At 38.1% G+C, this 22,129-nt stretch overlaps 1 protein-coding gene across 1 annotated transcript in view; it reads left to right on the forward strand.

Moving 5' to 3' along the window:
- Positions 1-22,129, forward strand: part of NRCAM (neuronal cell adhesion molecule) — a 320,485-nt gene that overhangs the window by 259,629 nt on the left and 38,727 nt on the right. Inside the window, exons 12-19 of the mRNA XM_087821087.1 lie at positions 1,518-1,702; positions 3,160-3,291; positions 12,388-12,531; positions 13,973-14,084; positions 15,440-15,606; positions 15,701-15,848; positions 17,944-18,068; positions 20,052-20,153. Coding sequence (XP_087677213.1) covers positions 1,518-1,702; positions 3,160-3,291; positions 12,388-12,531; positions 13,973-14,084; positions 15,440-15,606; positions 15,701-15,848; positions 17,944-18,068; positions 20,052-20,153 — 1,115 coding nt within the window. The remainder of the gene's footprint in view (positions 1-1,517; positions 1,703-3,159; positions 3,292-12,387; positions 12,532-13,972; positions 14,085-15,439; positions 15,607-15,700; positions 15,849-17,943; positions 18,069-20,051; positions 20,154-22,129) is intronic.

Below are 22,129 nucleotides of genomic sequence, written 5' to 3' on the forward strand. Positions count from 1 at the left end.
CATCATTGTGTTAGAAAGTGATTTAATCTACCAACCTTCAACCTTTTTGGAGTAGACATACCCATTCTCACAATTTAGTGATTCCCCTTCCTACAAATGATATATTTACATAAAAAACTAAAATATGGTTGGTATTTGGAAATTACATCAAACTTCCAAAAAAATTTTTCAAAGCTTGTAATGTTGTAAAACTAAGATTGGAGCTCTATCACTTACAACCAATAAGCGTAAGACTTATAGAGTCAGAATCTTTCTATTCTTAACACCTGCTCCATGGAGTAGTAGGCCCCTGGAACGGTTCATGACATAGTTAAGCTATGATTGCATGCTTCTACCCCTATGGTGCTCTCACCTCCAGATCATATGAGATGCAGATTAACCTGACTATAAGGAAACACCATAGTATGCTATCAGATTTCACATGTGTGTATTCAGCTTTTCAAAGTGATTTCACATTTTTACCTCTTTTTATATTCACAGCATATCTTATTGTAGAAGCCATTTAAACAAATATATATGTTCAATTATTTTTATTCAACCCAATAAAGCAAAATCAATTTGAAAAATAATTAATCCCACTTGCATTTCTAATGACAAATACTGTGATCTTCCTGAGGGCCCGGATCATTTTTTTTTCATCTTTATCTTCCCAACATACAACTCAGTGCTTGGTCTCCAGTTCAGTGCTTAGTAAATGTTTGTGTTGAGTGAATTTTTATTTTACCCTCATGAAAACCTCCTAACGCCACTTGATCAAGTTGGGCAGTATGATCCCCAGTGAGACAACTAAGGAAACTGAAGCCCAAAGAGATCAGGGATTCAAGGTTAGAGAACAATTTCTAGGGCTAGGACTTTGAAGCAAATATTTAACTCTAAGCCCGTGTTCTGTGTTTTCATCAGTCTCTATATTTTGTGATTTAATAAGAAACACCATGAGAATTCGTGTAATACATGAATTTAATCTATTTTTGTCAATTGGTATAATACTTTTAAATATAACTATTAGTGAAATTAAGGAAAGAGCATTGTCTCTCTAATTACATCATTTATATTACCAGATTGTCTGCTATGAAATAAAAAAGTTCTCCATTTGATATGGAAATATGTGTAAAAGTTCCTGGACACAAATATTTGCATCATCTCTTTCTCTGTCCATCTTTAACTCTAACTGATAAAAATTTTCTAACTCAATATCATTAATTTCATGGTAATTCTTTGATTGGCATAGTACCTTCATGTAAAATTTTCCAAGAGTGCCTCCTTGATCAGAATTTTGAAGAAAACGTTTAGGTCCCTTCAGTAAAGCAGCTCACGCTGGCTTTCTCACTGCACCACTGAAGTCAAAGTTTATCGTGTGCCATAAATTAGTATAGTTCTGCTTATGTGAAAATGGTAGCTTATAGCCTGAAACGTAAGTTTTTGAGCATTATTTATTATAAACTTGCATGAAAATTCATCCTCAAAGCAGTTAGTTCAACTTCTTTTTTTGTATCATCATCATTTATTTATTTTATCAGGCCTACCCCAATTATTTACTGGATAAAAGAAGATGGAACACTACCCATCAACCGGACATTTTATAGGAACTTTCAGAAAACTCTTCAGATCATTCAGGTTTCAGAAGCAGACTCTGGAAATTACCAGTGTATAGCAAAAAATGCATTAGGAGCCATCCATCATACCATTTCTGTCACAGTTAAAGGTATATATCATTGTTTAAAATGTATTGCTCTTGCATTCGTGAGAGACCCTAAATCTTCACTTAGCATGCCTTTCATTATATTCTTCAATAATAATAAATGTAAATTTATATCAACATTCATGATACCTTGAATCTCTTCTCATTGCTATTTATATTTATAGTGCACCTAAGTCAGATTAAAAAATAGCTCCCTCAAATCTTCCTTACAAAAGAATTCCAATTAATAAATGTAGACAAAATGAAGGAAATGGAAAATCACCATTAGAATCCCACCATTATAATTTCTGCAGGCAAGAACCAGTGATGAATGCTAAAATTAGTGGATGAAACCTTAAGGAGAAACAGGATATTTGCATAGCTTCAAAGTATTTATCACCTCCTGCAAAAAAAAATTACCGAGGCAGTTTTACTAGATGTCTGCACATTTTTTACTACTCCTCCCTTAAGGAGATGGAGTTTAAATTCCCTACCCTTAAATGTGGGCTGAACTTAGTGACTCACTAGTGAATAGGGTGTGGAAAGCAGGAAAATAGTAACTTTCCAGTGGAGAAACCTGGCAAACATCATCTTAACCAAGAGATCAAGATTAACACAACCAATAATAAGTCATGTTGATATCACGTACTCCCTGACATGATGTAATCACTAGGGTCCATCATCCAAAAACCTCAGTCTAATCTGAGAAAACAGACAAATCCAAGTTGAAAGACATTCTACAAAATAACTGATAAGTGCTCTTTAAAAGTCTGAAGGTCATGAAAGACCAGAAGACCAATGAATTCTCAGATTGGAAGAAACTAAGGAAACATGACAAGTAAATGCAATGTGATGTACAGGACAGGGTCCTGGAACAGAAATAGGATAGTGGAAACACCAGAAGTTCTAATAAAGTGTGTCACCGGAAGTTCTAATAACGTGTGTGGTTTAGTTAATGGTTACCAATGTTAATTTCTTGTTTCGATAACTGTGCCATGGTTATATAAGATGTTAACATTAGAGAAGGCTGGGTGAAGGGCTTGTGGGAACACTGTATATTAACTTTGCAACTTTTCACAATTGCAAAGTTTTAAAAATTGCTTCCTAATTTTATAATTACATATATTCTGTGGGCTCAGAATTTAAATTCAGATTTTTAGCCCTATCTGTGCCTGTAAGTTGCTGTACACCCTTAGATAAATCTGTCTCCTGTTTGATGTATGATTAATTAATGTAAAACAGATGATAATTATATCAAAAGGGCTTAGAAATAATACATAGATGTCAGTGAGTCTCTTGAAACATTCTTTTGAAAATCTGAAGTACTGTTTGAAGCATCACTTATAAATCTACTCTAAAAACTGAAACTAACAAATGTTTTGCAAAATACTTTTTATTAAAATAGTTTAATATACTAAGTTTTCTAGAATAGTTGTTTGATTCAATTTGTTATGTTTGTTTTTTTACTTTCCTCAATAAAGCGGCTCCATACTGGATCATGGCACCTCAAAATCTTGTGCTGTCCCCAGGAGAGGATGGGGCCCTAATCTGCAGAGCTAACGGCAACCCCAAACCCAGAATTAGCTGGTTATCGAATGGAGTCCCAATAGAAAGTAAGTTTCTCTGACTGGCTCCAGTTGTGGTATATCTTTAGAATGTAGCTACATCTCAACAGGGAACATCTCAACAGTGATAAAATAATTTGGGTTAAGGAAGGAAGCCATGTATAAGTTAAACACCAAATTACCTTTAGATTTTTATCTTACTACCTTTACTATAATGTGTTGATTGGGACTTGGGGATAGTTCCTTTTTTTTTTTTACATGCATCATAGGAAGAATGATAGGGTCAGAAAGAAACATCACTGAGTTCAGATTATCTTCTTTGTTCAAAATGTGAAGTGGTTTGTGGAAACACAGTAAGAGTCAGAGGAGATGGGTGGGGAGACTAGGAATAAAACCAGTGACTATAAGAATAAAAAACATAGCTGTCTAATTTAAAGAGTTTTTATTCCTAAACAGATGTTCCCAAGTTCTCAATGCTTCAGAGAACTTTAATTCCCAAAGAAGAATACATCCTCTCATCCCAGTCATGTGCATGACACTCAATCTTTTACCAGTTTCCCTTCTCAAGTATAGCACAGATTATCCTTGAGCAATTCTTACACAGTCCTTACTACAGCTTGTCACCTCTTCTGACACCTTCCCTGGGCCACTCCCAGAAATTTTTTCTCAGCCTGCTGCTCCAGGCTGCCATTTCTGCTCTCTAGAACAGATCCTCACAATGGCCACAGGTCCTTCCATTAAGTTCCTAAGTCACAGCAAACACCAGTTTTACAAAACTTTGTTAAAGGCTTGAGGATAGTAGAAGGGGACTGTAGCAAAGAAAAACTGAAAACAAATATTGGACCTCTATGCCCCCGATTACCAAGCCACGGCAATCCACAGAGAGCCCATTCAATTTCTCTTTTCTCAACCCCACCCACCACCACTGCTACCAACAGGAAAATCCTGGAACATTTCCCTTTCTTGGAGTTCAGACCTTCTCTTAGACCCAGAAAGAGAGAAAATCAGTTTCTGTTTAAAACTCAGCCTCAGATTCACCCTCTCAGTCAATAGCATTATAATCTGCAAAGATACTCTTTATTCACAATAAAGACAACCTTTTAGGCTTATGATGTAGAGCATCTTGAATCCTCATTGCCTCAAGACATAATCAGAAATTGGTTTTGCTTTTACTTAACCAAAAGGTTCATAAAGCTGGCTTACCTGAAATAGTCTTGACCCTAAGATGAATCTTAAAACTGTTGGCAGATTTAAAATGGAACAACTCCCTCTTTCTTACCATCAAGGTTTTATAATTCAGTGTATAAACTGAGTAAGAGCACCCTATTCCATGAGTATTTTTTTTAATCTTTATTGTTGAGAGTATTACAGATACCCCCCCACACTGCCCTCCTCCACCCAGATCCCACCCCTCCCCAAGCCTTCACCACCCTATTGTCTGTGTCCATGGATTATATATACATGCATATATGTTCTTTGGTTAATCTCTTCCCACCCCCCCCTCCCCTTCCCTCTGAGATTCTTCAGTCTTTTCCATGTTTCCATATCTCTGATTCTACTGTATTCATCAGTTTATTTTGTTCATTAGATTTCTTGTTCATTCATTTTGATTTTTAGATTCAATTGTTGATAGATATGTATTTATTGCCATTTTATTGTTTTTATCTTTTTTCTTCTTTGTCTTCTTAAAGAAGACCTTTTAACATTTCATGTAATACTGGTTTGGTAGTGATGAGCTCCTTCAGCTTTTTCTTGTCTGAGAAGCTCTTTATCTGACCTTCAGTTCTAAATGATAGTTTGCTGGATAGAGTAATCTTGGTTGTAGGTTCTTGCTTTTCATCACTTTTAGTATTTCTTGCCACTCCCTCTGGCCTGCAAAGTTTCTGTTGAAAAATCAGCTGACATTCATATGGAAGCTCCCTTGTAGGTAAATAACTGCTTTTCTCTCGCTGCTTTTAGGATTCTCTCATTGTCTTTAACCTTTTGCGTTTTAATTATGATGTGTCTTGGAGTGGGCCTCTTTGGATTCCTCTTGTTTGGGACTCTCCATGCTCACGTACACAATGCCAGATTACAGCTCCACCGTATCCATGAGCAACACACTCAAGGATCAGACTTGGAGAGCACCAAAGCCCCACCGAAGCAAGTCCTCTCCATAAGGGCATCTCCTGCACAACAGCTCTTCTGCTGTAGTCACAGCTGGTCCTCAGAGCCTGTTGGCATGGGGTCAGCCCCTCCCGGTGACTCTAACACTAAGAAAAGCTCAACTACATTACACAGTGCACACAGCCCACACAGGTGCACACATAGAGTGCCCAGCTCAGGTGACTGGGGAGGCTGTGCCCCTGGGTCCTATAGGACACCTACTACACAAAGCCACTCTACCAACTTCAGGAGACATAGCAGCTCTACCTAATATATAGAAACAAACACAGGGAAATAACCAAAATGCAGAGACAAAGAAACATGTCACAAATGAAAGAAATGTCCAGAAAAATAACTAAATGAATGGAAGCAAGCAAACAACTAGATACAGAGTTTAAGTCAATGGTTATAAGGATGCTCAAGGAACTTGAGAACTTCAAGGTACTTAGGGACAACTTCAAAGATGTTAGTGACAACTTCAAGGACGTTAGAGAGAACATCAATGACATAAAAAAGGACGAGTCAGAAATAAAGCCTACACTAACTGAAATGAAGAATAATTTACAGGGAATTAACACTGGAGTAGAGGATGCTAAGAATCAAATCAGTGATTTGAAATATGAAGAAGAAAAAACACCCAATCAGAACAGGAAAAAGAAAAAAAAAAATCCAAAAATATGAAGATAGTGTTAGGAGCCTTTGGGACAACTTCAAGAGTACCAGCATTCGCATTGTAGGGATAATGGAAGGAGAAAAGAGGGAATAAGAAATTGAAAACCAGTTTGAAAAAATGACAGAAAACTTCCCTTACCTGGTGAAAAAAATAGATATACAAGTCCATGAGTATTTTTTAGGAGTTTGTGTCACACAGTACTTATCAGATATAGTCATGCGTTGCATAATGATTTTTTGGTCAACAGCAGAAGGCATATATATACACAACACTGGTATACCATACGGCCTGGGTGTGTAGTAAGCTGCACCATCTAGGTTTGTGTAAATATACTTTATGATGTTCGCACAACAACAAAATTTCCTAATGACACACTTCCCAGAATGGATCCCCATCGTTAAGCAGTGCATGGCTGTACTCTGAAACGCACAGCCTGTGTTTACTGTAAAAGGAAATATGCTCCTGGGAGGAAACAGATTCTAAAGCAGAGTCTAAACCCCAACAACTGGGGTTTGGATATATCCACTACCAATTTCAACCATGATCAGAATCAGGAAGAACTGCAGAAAGTACTTCATGGTTGTACATTGGGGAGCTTTTACCACTCTCCGAGGTATGTGAGTGAAAACTGAGAGAAAAAGTGGAAGAAAGCCCAGAACTAAAATGAATTTTTATGTCACAATATCTGATTTTCTTAAGAATGCATGACAATAAAAGATGGAGCATGTTCAACACTTAGACACATATTTTGCAGCTCAGAGGCCTGAGCCCATTTATGGAAGGTTAAATGTGCACCTGAGATCTTGCTTCAGTGGAACTAAGTGGGTGAGGCCATCCTTCTAGCCACTCAGCAGGAAAACCAGGGAACCAGGGAATGTTGAAAAGATAAATCCTCGAGCTTGGCAGTCAGAATGCAATTGTAAACAGGGAAAATTGAGATGGAGTTGAGTCAGTGACACAAGAACAAGGGGAGATTTAATTATGAAGCTGGTCTTTCCTCCTGATTCGCTCAGCTCATTGCCCTTCCAAGTCCAGCATAGGCAATGCCTCTCAGGGAACCTTGTAGCTCCAGCTGTATTAAGAGCTTTGAAATTCACTCATAGACATTTCTCTTTAAGTGAAATATTTTGGGGGAGGATCAACTGTGAAAAGTCTGCTTTGGGGGTGGGGTTGGCTCAGGGCAGTGGTCCCGGGAGATAAGGTAGGCCCTTCTACTTTAACCCCAAATCATCTGTTTAGGTCCAGAGTAGAAAGAGAACAAAAATCTCTCAAGTCAGGTTCCATATTGGTTCATTTCTTCCATCTCAAAAGTATTTAATTCCCCCGGAAGGAAAACAGGAGGTTGAGCAAAGGTAAGATCAGAATTCTACAATGCCTACAGATCCAGGGTCCCTCGACCTCTGGTGTGCCTCAGAGCAGCCACTTTGGTGGACAAGCAAGGAGAGAAACACCATGTGGCATGGCAGCAGACAAGGGTCCTGGCCTGCCAGGCTGCACCATGGTGCCAGGAGCAGGTGCTGTATGTTTCCACCAAGGTGATATGAAGCATCCCTAAAAAGTGTCTTTCTACACATTTGGTGGCCAAACTAAACATGTATGGATTGCTTTTTGGAATCTCATAACTAAAAGGCAAAGAGATGAGACACCTGACAGGGACCCTCATAGCTCTCTGTAGGATAATACTGCAGGGACACCACTGTTCTCTTCCCCACCCTCAGCAGATGGACATCTATAGCTTCTGCTGAGTGGCTTTTTAGCTAGACACTAAGTTATACACAGCTAAGTTCAAATTCAACCTATATTCTCCACCTTGTTTTGACCCACCCTGATCTAACACAGGGAGTAAATAGAGAAGAAAACTCAAAAATTTCATAGAATTTCAAGGAGCTTTATGCCTCTCCACACTGCTTAATGGTTGCCCTATAAATTTAAAGGCTCCTAAACAGAATCACTTTTGAGGTTTGGGGACCATTCTGGAAACGGGACTGTGGCTTGTTTTTCATCTGCAGTTTGCTGAATTGTTCAACCCTACAGCTGCATTTATCAATGATGGATCCTGGGGAAAGGTTGGCAGAGAAGCAGGGTAGGCAAGACAGACCAAAGTCTGATGCAGTATAGTGGTATGGAATTGGCATGGTAAGGATTCCTAACCTTTAAGGGAGCCTAGACTGGGCCCCAGAAGTTTGCTGGGGGCTCAGGCTGACTTGCTGACACCACCTTTCACCAATGAGACTGCAGAAACTTTGGGTAGACCAGCTGCTGAAGATGAAGGCAGAGAACAGCTGTGCCTCTGCAGCATTATCATGCAGGGAGCATCCCCACCAGGTGCCTGAAGGCCCCATCAGGTGCCACACAACAGAGACACTGTCAGGGGACCATACTCCCAGATACGCAGCCTCCCCGCACCTGACTTGTAGGCAGTCACCTAAGGACGTTGACAGTCCTACCACCTCTGCAGGCCAAATGCACATAAATACTATAAAGGAGAAACAGGATCAGAGAGAGAGAGGGGGATTTTGTTAGCAAAATAGTGTTATTGATTTGTGGCTGCATTTCAGGCCTGGAGCCTGTTTTACAAAACTGGAAGAATTAACTCAAAAACTGTCTGGTCTCTAATCTCAATGTCTTCCAAAGCTCTGTCCCACAGGACTGGCCAGGTTACTTTAAACTTTTCTTAAGAAAAAAATAGACTATTAAATATGGAATTAGCTCAAAATCACCTAAAATATTTTTTAAACAACCTAACAGAAGTCAAGAAAAAGAAAACAGCTGCAGAGAACTGGTGCTGAAAGAGAAGTTTAATTTTATCTTGTGACCTGTGGTGTCTGGGAAGGTGTGGAAGTGAAACCCAGGACCAGAAAGAAAATGTCCAAGGCCAAGGTCCTGGTCATCATAGTTCCTGTCCCTGTCCTAGGAGGCAGCAAGAAAGCCTAACACTTGTAGATATGTGATTGCGTTCCATGTGAGCTGTGGTAGATCTCTGATTCTGCCACATGGAGTGTGTATAAGATCACACAACTATTACATTAAAAGGTTTCTTTTCTCTAAGACATGCGAAGGGAAAGGAATGAAGAGAATGCACAGAAGACCTCCTGCCACAATTACATATACCGCTGACATTGCAGGGAGAGACTGAAAACCAGTAATGCATGATAAGCAGCCAAGGGAATGGAAGAATGGACCAGGATATTCCCAAGATTCCACCAAGGCATCTTCTTCCTTTCCTCAAAAGTGAAGGGCTTGGTTTGCATCCCCTTATAGTGGATGAAATAAGTAATTGAAGAGGAAAATTCACCTCTTCACCTAGAGACTTATTCTACATTATCCCCAAATGTTCAGATTTCTGGAGGTGTTTATGAAGCAGACCAATCTGAGCATTGATCTTATTTTAAACAAACCATTAAGTGCTCCATTCTTGAGTTTCTCATCTCCAAAATGCATATACTATCTAGTTAATCTAGTTCACAAAGTTCTTTTTAAAATAAAATTATGCAATAGATATAAAATATTTTTTAATTAATAGAAATTAATAGTACTCTATACATGTAATATGGCACTAATTATTCTCATTATCTAAATGTGGAAGCATTTATAGTTTGGCCTGTCATGTCAGCAGAGTTAGGATAAAAGAAAATATTATTGGAAGGCTATCACCCCAGTTCTGAACTTTGCCTTTGGGGATTTAAGTTATATGCAGTGATTCTATGTTCTTCAATTTCCTTCTTCGATGTTCATTTATAGAAAATGAAATTAATTCTTCCCAGACTCAATTATTATTCCTTTAGATAACTTAGATTTGGATGCTGGAGAGTTACTCCCACCCAGTAGCCAGCAGAGCCCAAAGGCTTCAAATAGCTCTGTACTAGCAATTTAATTCTTTGTACAAGTACCAGCTGAACCTCCGTATGTCACAGGACAGTTCCCGGGCTTCTGTGTGTTTTATTAGTAAGTGCTTAAGGACTATGTAGCCCAAGCCCCATGGAGAGAGACCTGTTTATTTACTACTCTTACCTAAAGGATTTACTTTATTCCTAAATACGTTGCCAAAAGTATTCAAAGACTGCTCTATTTAGCAGAAATAAGGCACAGACATTGGATGCCTTCCAGGTAAAGAATAACATCAAACAGTGCAACTGGTCTGCATAAAACCTTTTAAAAATGGTTTATGTTGTGATGTGACTGATGAGTCCCCCCTAGGAGAAGATTGTCATACTGGCTTTGTTCATTGAGCTGGCCGTCCATGTTCATGGTGATATAACATTTTTTTATTGTTGTTAAAAAACACATAACATAAAATTTACCATTTTTAAGTATACAGTTCAGTGGTGTTAAATATATTCTCACTATTGTGAAAGAGATCTCCGGGACTTTTCCATCTTGCAAAACTGGAACTCTATACCATTAAACAGCACAAGGTGGTGTATCTCTAAAAGTACAGCATACGCAAGGAATTTGAGGAGCTCTTCTCACTCAGTCTGCCACCCATCCAGATAGATTGGGCGCAGAGCTCTCCTGGGCCTCATCACTGTCTAAAGTGCCCATCAGTCACTCCCAGCCCTCCACTCCTGGCATGTCCAGAGAGATGCAGTTCGAATCGATATGTAGGGGCACTGAGAGTCCCCTGAGGAGTCCCAACAGTGAGTGCCCAAGTGCTGAGTCCAAAAATGCTAAGAATAATTGACAAAAGGAGACTTGGAAATGCTGAGGCAGTGGATGGACATCACTGAGAGGGTGTGAGTCAGAAAGACCCTGATGATGCTACACTTGGGATCTGGAACAGGGACCAGGACTATCCTGAGGATGCTGCATTCTCAGGGTACCTGGCTGCCTAGCCTCAGCTGTAGTTCACTTCCTAGATCACTGTGACATCTCTGTCCTCTGCTGTAGTTTATTGATGAAATCTATACCCTGTTAAAGGAATTAGAACTTGTATTTGTCTTCTGGTTAGTAGAACATGTTTCCTAGGTAATTTTGAAAATATCAAACTCATAAACAGCAGATATACACTAAGAAGCTGATTCAGGCATCTTGGCACAACCCAATCACTAGTTGAACTAACTGGAGTATCTAAGACTATTTCATAAATTAGCTATTGATCGTGATCTGAGTGTTGAACAACTACATGCAAATCTGTATGACAGTAAATTTGTGTGGTGTTAAGCCACTGAGTTTGTAGTAATTTGTTATAGCAGAAGTAGAAAACTAATGCAGAAAGAATAAGCACAATACTTTGAATATGTGTAGTAAAACAAGGATTAATAACTCTATTTTGGTTTACTTTTATTAAAGTGAGTTAATCACACATGAACCAAGTATTTAAGATTTTAAGGTGACAAAGGAGTCTGCATGCAGTGAAAATCTTGCCTTAGATGCGCATACCTTTCCTGTTGTCAAAGAGAACAGTGGTGTGTGGAATGAAAGTAAAGTCTACTTATGTGGTTCAAGTTGCAAGAGCAGTTTAAGAGAAAGGCTGCTGTTACTTAGTTTTGATTTTGGTCAGCATGCTAAGGCAGATACCTATTATCCCTTTTAGTGTACTTTTAAAGCAATGAAAGGTCCCAACCTAAGGTTTAGCATTCACAAAAAGGAATTTTTCTCTAGGAACACACCTCCAAATTGTTAAGCATGCCCTGGACATAATGCTCACATATTATGTTACCCAACCAGTTCCATTCCACTTCAGTAAGGATCATTTCTGATCTTAACATTTTTTTAAGTACTTGAGAGATTTAGCTGAAAATACTACCTTTAAAAGAAATTTTACACAATTTATTTCTGTGTCAGCCTCAGGAATTTCCAAAGCAGGAATATAAATATCCCCACATTTGATTATTAGTTCTCTATTTATTTACTTATTTATTTATCTGGTTATTTCAATAAGAGGCCCTTAAAAGACATATTTGAATGTGCTAGAGGGTTTCTATATTTTTGACTAGCCTTGGCTGTCTCCTCTTAATACTTAACTTGCTTCCTCATAAATAACCATGGTTTCTTTGTGAACAAGACAGTGTTTTCCTAAATTTGTATTGTAGTTTTCACCTAACTGGTGCTTTTCTGTTCCTGCATCTCTCAAAATAATATTCAGTCCTACAGAACCAATCTGTAAAACTAAGCAAATATCGAGCATACACCCATGCTAAGTGATAAGTACATTCTGAGGAAGAAAAATTATGGCTTCTGCCTCTGTTCTTGGTCTTGTCCTTTGTACTGGATATATACCTAGAGCAGTCTGTATTTGTTCTGCTTACTACAGTGTAGACCTCAAGTTTTACATCTTCTAAGTGAAGAGGAATAATTATGTACTTTTTATTTTTACACCCAAACAGTTGCCCCTGATGACCCCAGCAGAAAAATAAATGGCGATACCATTATTTTTTCAAATGTTCAAGAAAGATCCAGTGCAGTGTATCAGTGCAATGCATCCAATGAATATGGATATTTACTGGGAAATGCATTTGTAAATGTGCTGGGTAAGCTCTTCCTTTATTCAAGACATGGGAAATTAAATTAATGGCTTCTGTTGTTTTCCATTCATTTTGCAAAAATGCATTGAGCATCTGCTATGTGCAATGCTTAGTACTTGGAGCTCTAAGGGATATAGAAAGATGAATAAGATACAAACCTTGCTCTAAAGGGTATTACAGTATGCTCTTAATGTTCTTTCATAACACAGTATTTATCATGAAATAGTCTTCATTGTACAGATAATCAAATAGTCAGGCTGCTCCATTCACAGATGGTTTGACCAAGTGTCAAATCCCTCAGTAGGAAAATAGCACTGATCTGCCATTAGAAACAATGTTACTGCCATTCCATCCTTAGAAGCTAACAACTTGAATAACAGTTCTGATTTTTTTAAAATAAATCATTTATCTAAGTCACAGATATGCATTTTTTTATTAATTCATAATAATACATTTAAAAAACTATGATATGTTCAAACATATTCTGAAGCGGTTGGTTTATGTGAACATTGTATTCCTCATAATGGACAAAACTACCAAAATACCAAATTTGTTACACGTTTATATGAGAATTTTTTTATGGTGCCAGGGAATATATTTCAATTCTTTAAGTGTAGTAGGCTCCTTTTCAAACAAAATTAAAGTTAGGAAGCCAACCAATACTTGGTATTTTTTTCTCCCTGCTTGAAACGAAGGTCAGTAAATCAAAGGAAGAGCTGAGCAGTTAAGATATTGGTGGACGTTTAGGAAGCAGCTTTGATTTCTGGTTCTGGTTTTTAATCATCAACATTCTGCTTTTTTCTGCTGGCTCCACTCCCACCATAACCCTGGAGTTATGATGGGCCAGTCCTTCAACAAAAATGTACTTAGTCATTATTTTTGTGCCAGACACTATGCCAGGTTCTTGGGAGAAACAATAAGTCTCATTCCCTACCCTCAAGGGACTCAGGGTGTAGTAGGAGTTATAAATCAATCAATCAATTCTTAAAATCCTATGCCTGATAATATGTGGGGCATGAGGCAAAGGGACAAGACTTTTATTTTACCCCCTTGAGTGACTGGTAGTGTCATATCTGATAGATAACTTAAGGGCAGAAGCATATTAGTTGTGCTTTACCATGAACTGTAATGGCCTTAAAACAAAATGCAAAAAAATAGGTGGTGGGTGCCTGGCCAGCGTGGCTCAGTGGTTGAGCATCGACCTAGGATCCAGGCGATTGCAGTTCAGTTACCTGTCAGGGCACATGCCCAGGTTGCTGGCTCAATCTCCCGTAGGGGGTGTGCAGGAGGCAGCTGATCAATGACATCACAGATGTTTCTATCTCTCTCCCTCTCTCTTCCTCTCTCTGAAATCAATAAAGACATAATTTTTAAAAAATAAAAAAAATGGTAGGTCTAAATGTTTATTTTATTTTATATTTACTTTACCTTTTTTAAATGATTCTAGCTGAACCACCACGAATCCTTACAGCTGCAAACACACTCTATCAGGTCATTGCAAACAGGCCTGCTCTACTAGATTGTGCCTTCTTTGGTTCTCCTCTGCCTACCATTGAGTGGTAAGTATTGGCCCTATTTCTTTTTAATGTTTACACTTTCTAAAGCCTTCAAATTTCTCAATATGTTGAGTTTCAGTCAGAGAACAGATAGGGGAAAAGCAGTGCAGAATCTGTCATATTAGTTATTAAATCTATTTACAAATATTTATTAACTACTTGCTCTGTGCTAAAGACTTTCGCATGTATAATCTGTTTAACAGCAGTTTGTCAACCACAGAGATATATGTAAATGTTTTTGAAAAAATTTAAGGTTGCTGTATTTTACAATGCTATGGACATTACCTGGGACTTCATGAATGGTGACTAGAGGCACTGGTTGAGGGACATTCCTTGATAATAAAATATCATTTGGGATAGGGGAGAGATTCTATAAGCTCAAAATCAGAATTTGTTATTACTAGTGTTTCTCTTTATTACCTCTCCCACCTGAATTTCCTGACTTGGATCCAGCCAAGCTCTCCTTTCACTCCCCACTGTGGACCAGCCTCTCTCATATGCACTCCTGATACAAGTTCCGTTCATCCTCCTAGCTTGCCTACTTTAGCATGAGCCAGAAGAAATAAGGCCAGCATAAGCTACAGCTCAGAAGGAATGAGTGAAAGAAAACTGGAGCATTCATTTATTGGTCATCTATCAGATGCCAGACACTGTGCTGGGCTCTGCCTACTGATGTGAGGTAAAGCCAGGCGCAGGATTAAAGGATAACCTCCCCAGGTCCCCAATTCAGCCGCAGAGGCCTGGCTGCTTGTGCAGGTGATTTCCTAGTAAAGGTGGCAGGTTAACACTTAGTCCTGGTGGATCTGGCCTCTTCATCCATCCTCATTCTGTCTGACACTAACCAGGAAGCTAAAGGTACACATGCTTTACATACATGCTCTATCTTTTTTCTGCTCTGAATATTTTTCTAGTCATACTTTCAAAAGTACAGCCGTTGTAACCTTGAAATCAAAATATCTTTAGGACTATAACCTGCAGATGGAGTTACAGTGCATCACAGTAGGAGGGAAATGTCAGAAAGAGCAGGTTTCATTTGGCCTATTTTATCACTTAGATAGAGTGTGTAATAATGTGTTTATAAAATTATAAACCTCTCATTATGAAAATTACAAATTAAGTATTTTGTGTTGTCACTCTAATTCTTCAAGCACCATTGATTATTGAATTCTCCAGTTTTACATCCTGTCTTTACGTTGACTCTGCTGACAAGCATGCAATATGCTGTGCAGATTCCAAACATCTCTGAACTTGATACTGTAATTCGGATCATAGTGTGTTGATCTTGAATGTGGCATTTTATGTCTGACTTCAAATTATGATGTGTTTTACTTCTCATTATGATTATTTCCATAATGAAGGTTTAAAGGAGCTAAAGGTAGTGCTCTTCGTGAAGATATTTATGTTTTACATGAAAATGGGACTTTGGAAATTCCTGTGGCCCAAAAGGACAGTAGAGGAACTTATACTTGTGTTGCAAGGAATAAGTTAGGAGTGGCAAAGAACGAAGTTCACTTAGAAATCAAAGGTAAGACAGAGGTGGCAAAATTTTTTCAAGAATTATGCGACTTTGAGCAAATTCTCCAGCTTTGGCAATAGATAACAATAACTTTAAATTTCAGATCCTACTAGGATCATTAAACAGCCTGAATATGCAGTTGTGCAAAGAGGGAGCACAGTGTCCTTTGAATGCAAAGTGAAACACGATCACACCTTGATCCCTACTGTCATCTGGCTGAAGGACAGTGGCGAGCTGCCCAGTGACGGAAGGTATTTGAAGATGATTTCTTTCCTTTCTCTTGCTTGTCTTTTTAAGCTGCTATTGAAATAAAGATCCATTGTATAATGACTTAACCATGATGTTTTAAGCTGCTATTGAAATAAAGATCCATTGTATAATGACTTAACCATGATGTTTTAAAAGTTTCTGAAGTCAAAATAGATATGCATTTTCTCCCTGCTGTAAAATGTTTGTGCCCGAAAAGGCATTGAGTTATTGAAATAAGACCCTGAGAATGTTTGTCTGTCATTGTGTGTTGGTCTCCTGTGTAATTCAGGATGAGAAAAACCTTTCAGACTTTGGACAATGTCCATTGTTTTCTGCCTTGTACAGTGAAGTCTCAACAGATATTTTCATTACCATCCTACAAATAAGTAGAAGTACGATCTCTTTAATCACCAGAGTGGGCCTGAATCCTTGTATTTTAAAGAACACTAGTTTTTATTTGAATAGGGAGTTTTCTTTTTATTTTACTTAAAGCCAATAAAAAGAGAAAAAAAGAATTTTAAAAAGCATTTAAAAGAGACTAAACATGTTGCAGCCCTTTAGCTTGGAATGGAAGAAAGGTGGTATCTATTTTCCAGGTAAGGTCCTCATTTTGACAGAGAAAGTATTGAGCTGAAGGTGTGAATTTTAGCTCTCAGAGTGCAGCTACAAGCATTGCCCCCTTTTGGAAGGAATGCTAGATGCTTGTGGAAAGAGTTTATGGTTTGCTTGCAAGGTGTCTAAATGGTGCCCTGTTACTGTTAATAGCCCCTAAGAGAACTATGTGGCCTTATCCTCTATATGCCCAGAGTTTCCATCTATTTCTATGCTTCAATTGGTCAGTTTTTTTTGTGTGGAAACTGCATGATAAAGATGAGAAGGAAATATGAAGTAATGACCTTCAGTTTAAGTTGGTTAAAGCTTTAACTTGAAAATTCCCTGCGAAGACAGTTAATGATTTATACAGCCTTGTTAAAAACCTTGCATGAATCCTGGCCTGGCCAGTGTGGCTCAGTCATTGGAGCGTCCTCCCATACACTGAAAGGTGGCAGGTTTGATTCCCAGTCAGGGCACATGCCTAGGTTGTGGGTTTGATCCCTGGTTGGGGCGTGCAGGAGGTAACTGATTGATGTTTGTCTCTCTCACATCGATGTTCCTCTTTTTCTCCTTTCCTTTCTCTCTCTAATCAATAAACATATCCTTGGGTGAGGATTTAAAAAACAAAAAACTTGTATGAATCCTATTTACATGGATTTTTGACCTACTGAGTAGTTTTTCATGCCCACAGTAACCTCTGGAAACTTCAGGGTGACTGCTGATCTAAATCTTCCTATTTCGAGTGATAAAGCTGATTCTACTTTTTGCATTTACTTTCTCCTGTGAGAGTTTATGCATGTGGTAAAAATGACACAAAATTTCTGCAGTAAATAATAAATTATTTTAAAATATATACTTTGTGCCCTGGCCAGGTGACCCAGTTGGTTGGAACATTGTCCCATACACCAAAAGATTACAGGTTCGGTTCCCAGTCAGGGCACATACCTAGGTTGAGGGTTCAATACCCAGACAGGTGAGTATGGGAGGCAGCCAATCAGTGTTACTCTCTCACATTGATGTTCCTCTCTCTCTCTCTCTCTCTGTCTCTCAAATCAATAAAATCATATCCTCGGGTAAGGAAAAAACATAATAATAATAAAAAATAAAAATTAAATATACAATTTGTTGGAAATTGAGCTGGATGAGTGGTGTTGAAAGGTTTCTTAGCAGCAGAAGCCATAGGAAAGCCCCCTAGTAAGGTAACTGGAGCTGCCCTACTTCACCTCTGAATGCCCTTGGTCTCTAAGGAAGCTCCTAAAACTCGTGGTTGACTGCCACTAGACAAGATGTCTTGGCAGCCCTTAAACACAAGGGTACAGTTCATTCTAATTGTTTTCCAGCTTTAATCATTAAGTATACATACTGTATAAGGTTTTTGCTCTAATGTGCTGCATATCTTCATCATCTTTCTCTTTTATGAAATTCATAGTTTAATGCCAGTAAATTAATCATCAGATGTGGCTAGATGTCCATTTCAGTTGTTCTGAATGTATTTTATTCAAGGTTCACTGTTGACAAGGACCATTTGGTGGTAGCTGATGTAAGTGACAGTGATGGTGGGACCTACACGTGTGTGGCCAACACGACCCTGGACAGCGTTTCCGCCAGTGCTGTGCTTAGCGTTGTTGGTAAGAACCGGAACACTCACAGCCCAACTGGCTGCCCTGTTTTAGGCAGAGGAAAAATTGCCAATATAATTGTTTGCTTGTTAGACTTTCACAATTTTATAGGTGAGTTAAATACTCACATTTTTCTTCTTTGAAAGATACCCAAGAGGCTATAATTTTAGTATAACTATACTCTGTAGCAACACTGGAATAAAATGGTGGCTATGCACAGTAGTGATATTTGCATAAGAAAATTGGGGAAAATAATCTACTTTTATTTAAAGTGGAAAGGTTTTTTCCCCCTAAATTGCTACCAAATATTTATCAATGCCATGGCTCACAGATAAGCATAAGGCTTCATTTATAATCTCAGTCATGTTCAGTCTTTGTCTTCTTGTGCTATCTTATATCTTTTCATTACTAATTGTGATTAAAATCCTTTATATTAATGTCCTTTCTAGCTCCTACTCCAACTCCAGCTCCCATTTACGGTAAACTAATAAACTTTCTTTCTCTACTTTCTGTCAATTTCACATTTGCAGAAAATTACTTTTCTCCATCACGTCATTGTGTTTCTTTAAGGAAAGGGGCGTTGTTACATGCTCTTTTGTGTTCCTCCTTCACTGCTATACATCATTTCTTCATTATAACTCTGGAACTTTTCACCGAATGTATTGCCACTCTCTTCTAACCTTTTCATGTGTTATTATAAAGCCATTTCATTTGATAAAAGTCCCTTTGATATAATTTCCCTGTAGAGAAATGTAGTGTTTTCTTGAAAGCCATCCTCCACATTTTACAGAATGAAAAAGCTATTTCAAATATCATTTCACAAATCAGGCCTTATTTAAGTCTATTAATAGTTGTTTGGGAAAAATAAATGCTTTGGGATCCATTTTCCAGAAATTTATGTAGGAAAACCATGGATGTTTAGAACATTTGACTTTTGTATCAGAGAAAACCAACTCACTGTTTGTTAACAAAAGATAAACCATTAAAGAAAGACCAAGAGGAGGGCACTTAAGGTTGTGTGATTTTCCTGAATCTGGAAAGTAAATCAGAAATTATTTCCAGAAATCTTTCTGATTAAGGAACCCTCATCTTTATTTAGCATATAAATACATAAATTAATTTTGTGGCATAAACTCGGCTGTATTTAAGCTATAGAACACCTGTCCTTTGTAGATATTTATTGCTTCTTTACTAATAGGAAAAAGGTGGCCATATTTTTATGTGGCCTCTGCTCCTCCAAGAGCCAAAGTTACCCTTGGAGCAAGGCCAGGAAAAGTCCCAGGGAGGAACATTAACTCTCTGGATCTCAGAAACCATTAGAAGAGGCAGACATGCTTCTGGGACACTTTCATCCTAAAAGGTGTCTGTACCCTTGTGTCCTCTGAGAGTAAACACACCTCCCTATGCCTAACTGATTGTTGTACTGCGTATCTGCATTTGGTATGCATGCTGAGAGCTACCTATGTAGCATCAATTTTAGAATTCCCTTAAAAATATAAATATTCTTCAGGAGCCCCCCAATCCATAATTTAGCTTCGCATGTTTCAGGAAGAACATGTGAGTCTTTTATTAGTCTTCTTTAAACTGTACATGTACTTGCTTGTATTTGTTTTTCAGCATTTACTATTGTGTTTCTCATTTATTAGAAATTAATTTTCTATATAATTTTTTTTCTGTCTTTGCTCGTCCATGTTTATGAAAAGACATGCACTGAGAATGCTGGAGAACCTTCCACACCCACTTCACTGGTTTTGGTTACATGTAATTTAGTTTCATTTCAAAAAGACACAAGCAGAACTCATTGATGGGTTGTCTTTGGTGTGCTGTGTGTTCCCAGCAACCTCAGCTGTTTACATTTCATTTCAGTTGCATGCTCATTGATCATTCAGTACGCTGTGCCTTTAATATGTCCCATCTGTGAATAATATTGCAAGTAAAGTAGAACCTCATAAGGATGGATGGTTAATTATGATATGTGTGTTTGATCCACAGATGTCCCAAATCCTCCCTTTGATTTAGAATTGACAGATCAACTCGACAAAAGTATTCAGCTGTCATGGACCCCAGGCGATGACAACAATAGCCCTATTACAAGTATGTGGTTCCATTCACTTTATCACTGATAAAAATAATGACCATTTTTGAAGCACTTTATCATATGCAATTGAAATTCCTTACAGAGATTATTTATGGCATTCTCTGTTTCATTACTAATAGAAAAAAAAACATTTATTTATGGCTTTCTTCTCTTCAGAGCTAAAGTTATTTCTGGTTCAGCTTCTGGTACAGGAAACTAATTAATTGCTGAAGATGTTAATTAAGCAAATACACTATCGTTTTATTTAGGATCCATAAGAATTACCTTAATTTTCTCCCACAGTAAGAAGATGCATTGTAAGTTATTCACTTTGCCCATTAATTTGGGAATAAAGAGGGCCAGGTGCTATAATGCCTAGTGTATATATTAGGAAATTGAGACTTAGAGAGTATAGTGACTTTTCAAACCTACAGTTGGTAACAGAACTGTGTGTTCACATCAGTTATCATTAAGCTATTGATAAACTTAGAAATTTTAAACCTGTAAAGATACTTGCGTGCAGACACAAGCAAGACACAAGCCTATAATATATTATTACCTTCAGGTACATACATACAGCAGGAAGACTAAATTTCTTTCTGATGACTACCTAAGATTATTCTGAAATGATGTGTGTGTTGATTTATTGCACCTGCTGGTAAAGCATAATGTTGCCAATGAAATTAAAGCCTCCTCTCTATCTTGTGTAATTTAGTGGTGTTCCTTTCTCAATTGAGTTTTCAGTGTCCTTGATCAGAACACTCAATCATTCATACTGAATCTTCCAGTTAACTCAATGCATTAGGCAGATTTAGCTGCTCAGGATACTTGGATGCTCTTTTTACCTATGTACAATGATAGTATTAGATTTCACAGCATTTCTACTCCTTCATTCACCCCTTATTCACATTCACCATTCATTCAGATATTTATTGAGTGCCTATTATGTACTAAGCATGTTCCAAAATAAAACAATAAAAAAATCTGCCCATATGGAGCTTTATTTTAGTAGAGGACATAAATAAGATAAAATTAATGATATATATTATGTTATTATAAATAATGTTATATATTTGTATACATGCATATATGTACACACATACACACACACATACATACATATCTCATAGCTTCCTTCAAGAGAGAACCTGCTGCAAGGATTGTTAACAGCAGGCTCCATCTGCTGCACCTTCCCCAAAGGTCTGCAGCAGTGTTCACATAAGGCCACTCTCTTCCTGAGCTATTCCAGTGACTGAGCACAGCGAGAGTCCTAGAGTCAGCTGCGCCCAGCACAGAACTTTACTCTGGGCTTCTTGTTGACCTGGCTAAGACTAAACTGCAGTCTGAGGCTTTTCCTACACACTGCTCCCCTCTTCCCCCTCTCCTTTCCTAGACATCAGACCTGCATCATGGTCTGAAGATCTTCCCTGCCTCCTCCTGCTTTCTCTCCCTTTTATCTTCCATGGTCATTTCCTCCAAAAGTCTCTTGCAGCTTTAATTCTGTTTCAGTATCTGCTTCTTAAAGAATTCAAACATATATATCTATCTATACACATGGTTGTGTGTGTGTATATGTATTGTGTGTTTGTGGTGTATGTTTAGGTCATGCAGAAAAAACAAAGTGTGAAAAGAAGGTTAAGGAATATAGGGGTCAGAGGTATAATTATGAATAAGGTGATCAGGAAAGGCCGCATTAAGAAGGTAACATTTGAATATGTCAATAAAGACATGAGAAGGGAGAAAGTGAACACACTATGTAGTTTTGGGGGAGAAATCCTTCCCAACAGAACAAAAAAAAGAGCAAAGGCCCTAGAACAGGGGTGTGTCTGCTAGGAGGCCAGAGTGGCTGGGAGAGAAATGAATAAAAGGGTGATAAAGTAGGAGAGAAAGTCAAAGAGGTAGGGTTGGCGAGTGGGGATGAGGTGTAAACTTGCAAGGTCTTGTGGGCCAGTATAAGGGTTTGGGAAGTCATTGGAAGGATTTAAGTAGAGGA

This window comes from Miniopterus natalensis, chromosome 10 (assembly GCF_054644295.1).
Source record: "Miniopterus natalensis isolate mMinNat1 chromosome 10, mMinNat1.hap1, whole genome shotgun sequence".
Classification (NCBI taxonomy): domain Eukaryota; kingdom Metazoa; phylum Chordata; class Mammalia; order Chiroptera; family Miniopteridae; genus Miniopterus; species Miniopterus natalensis.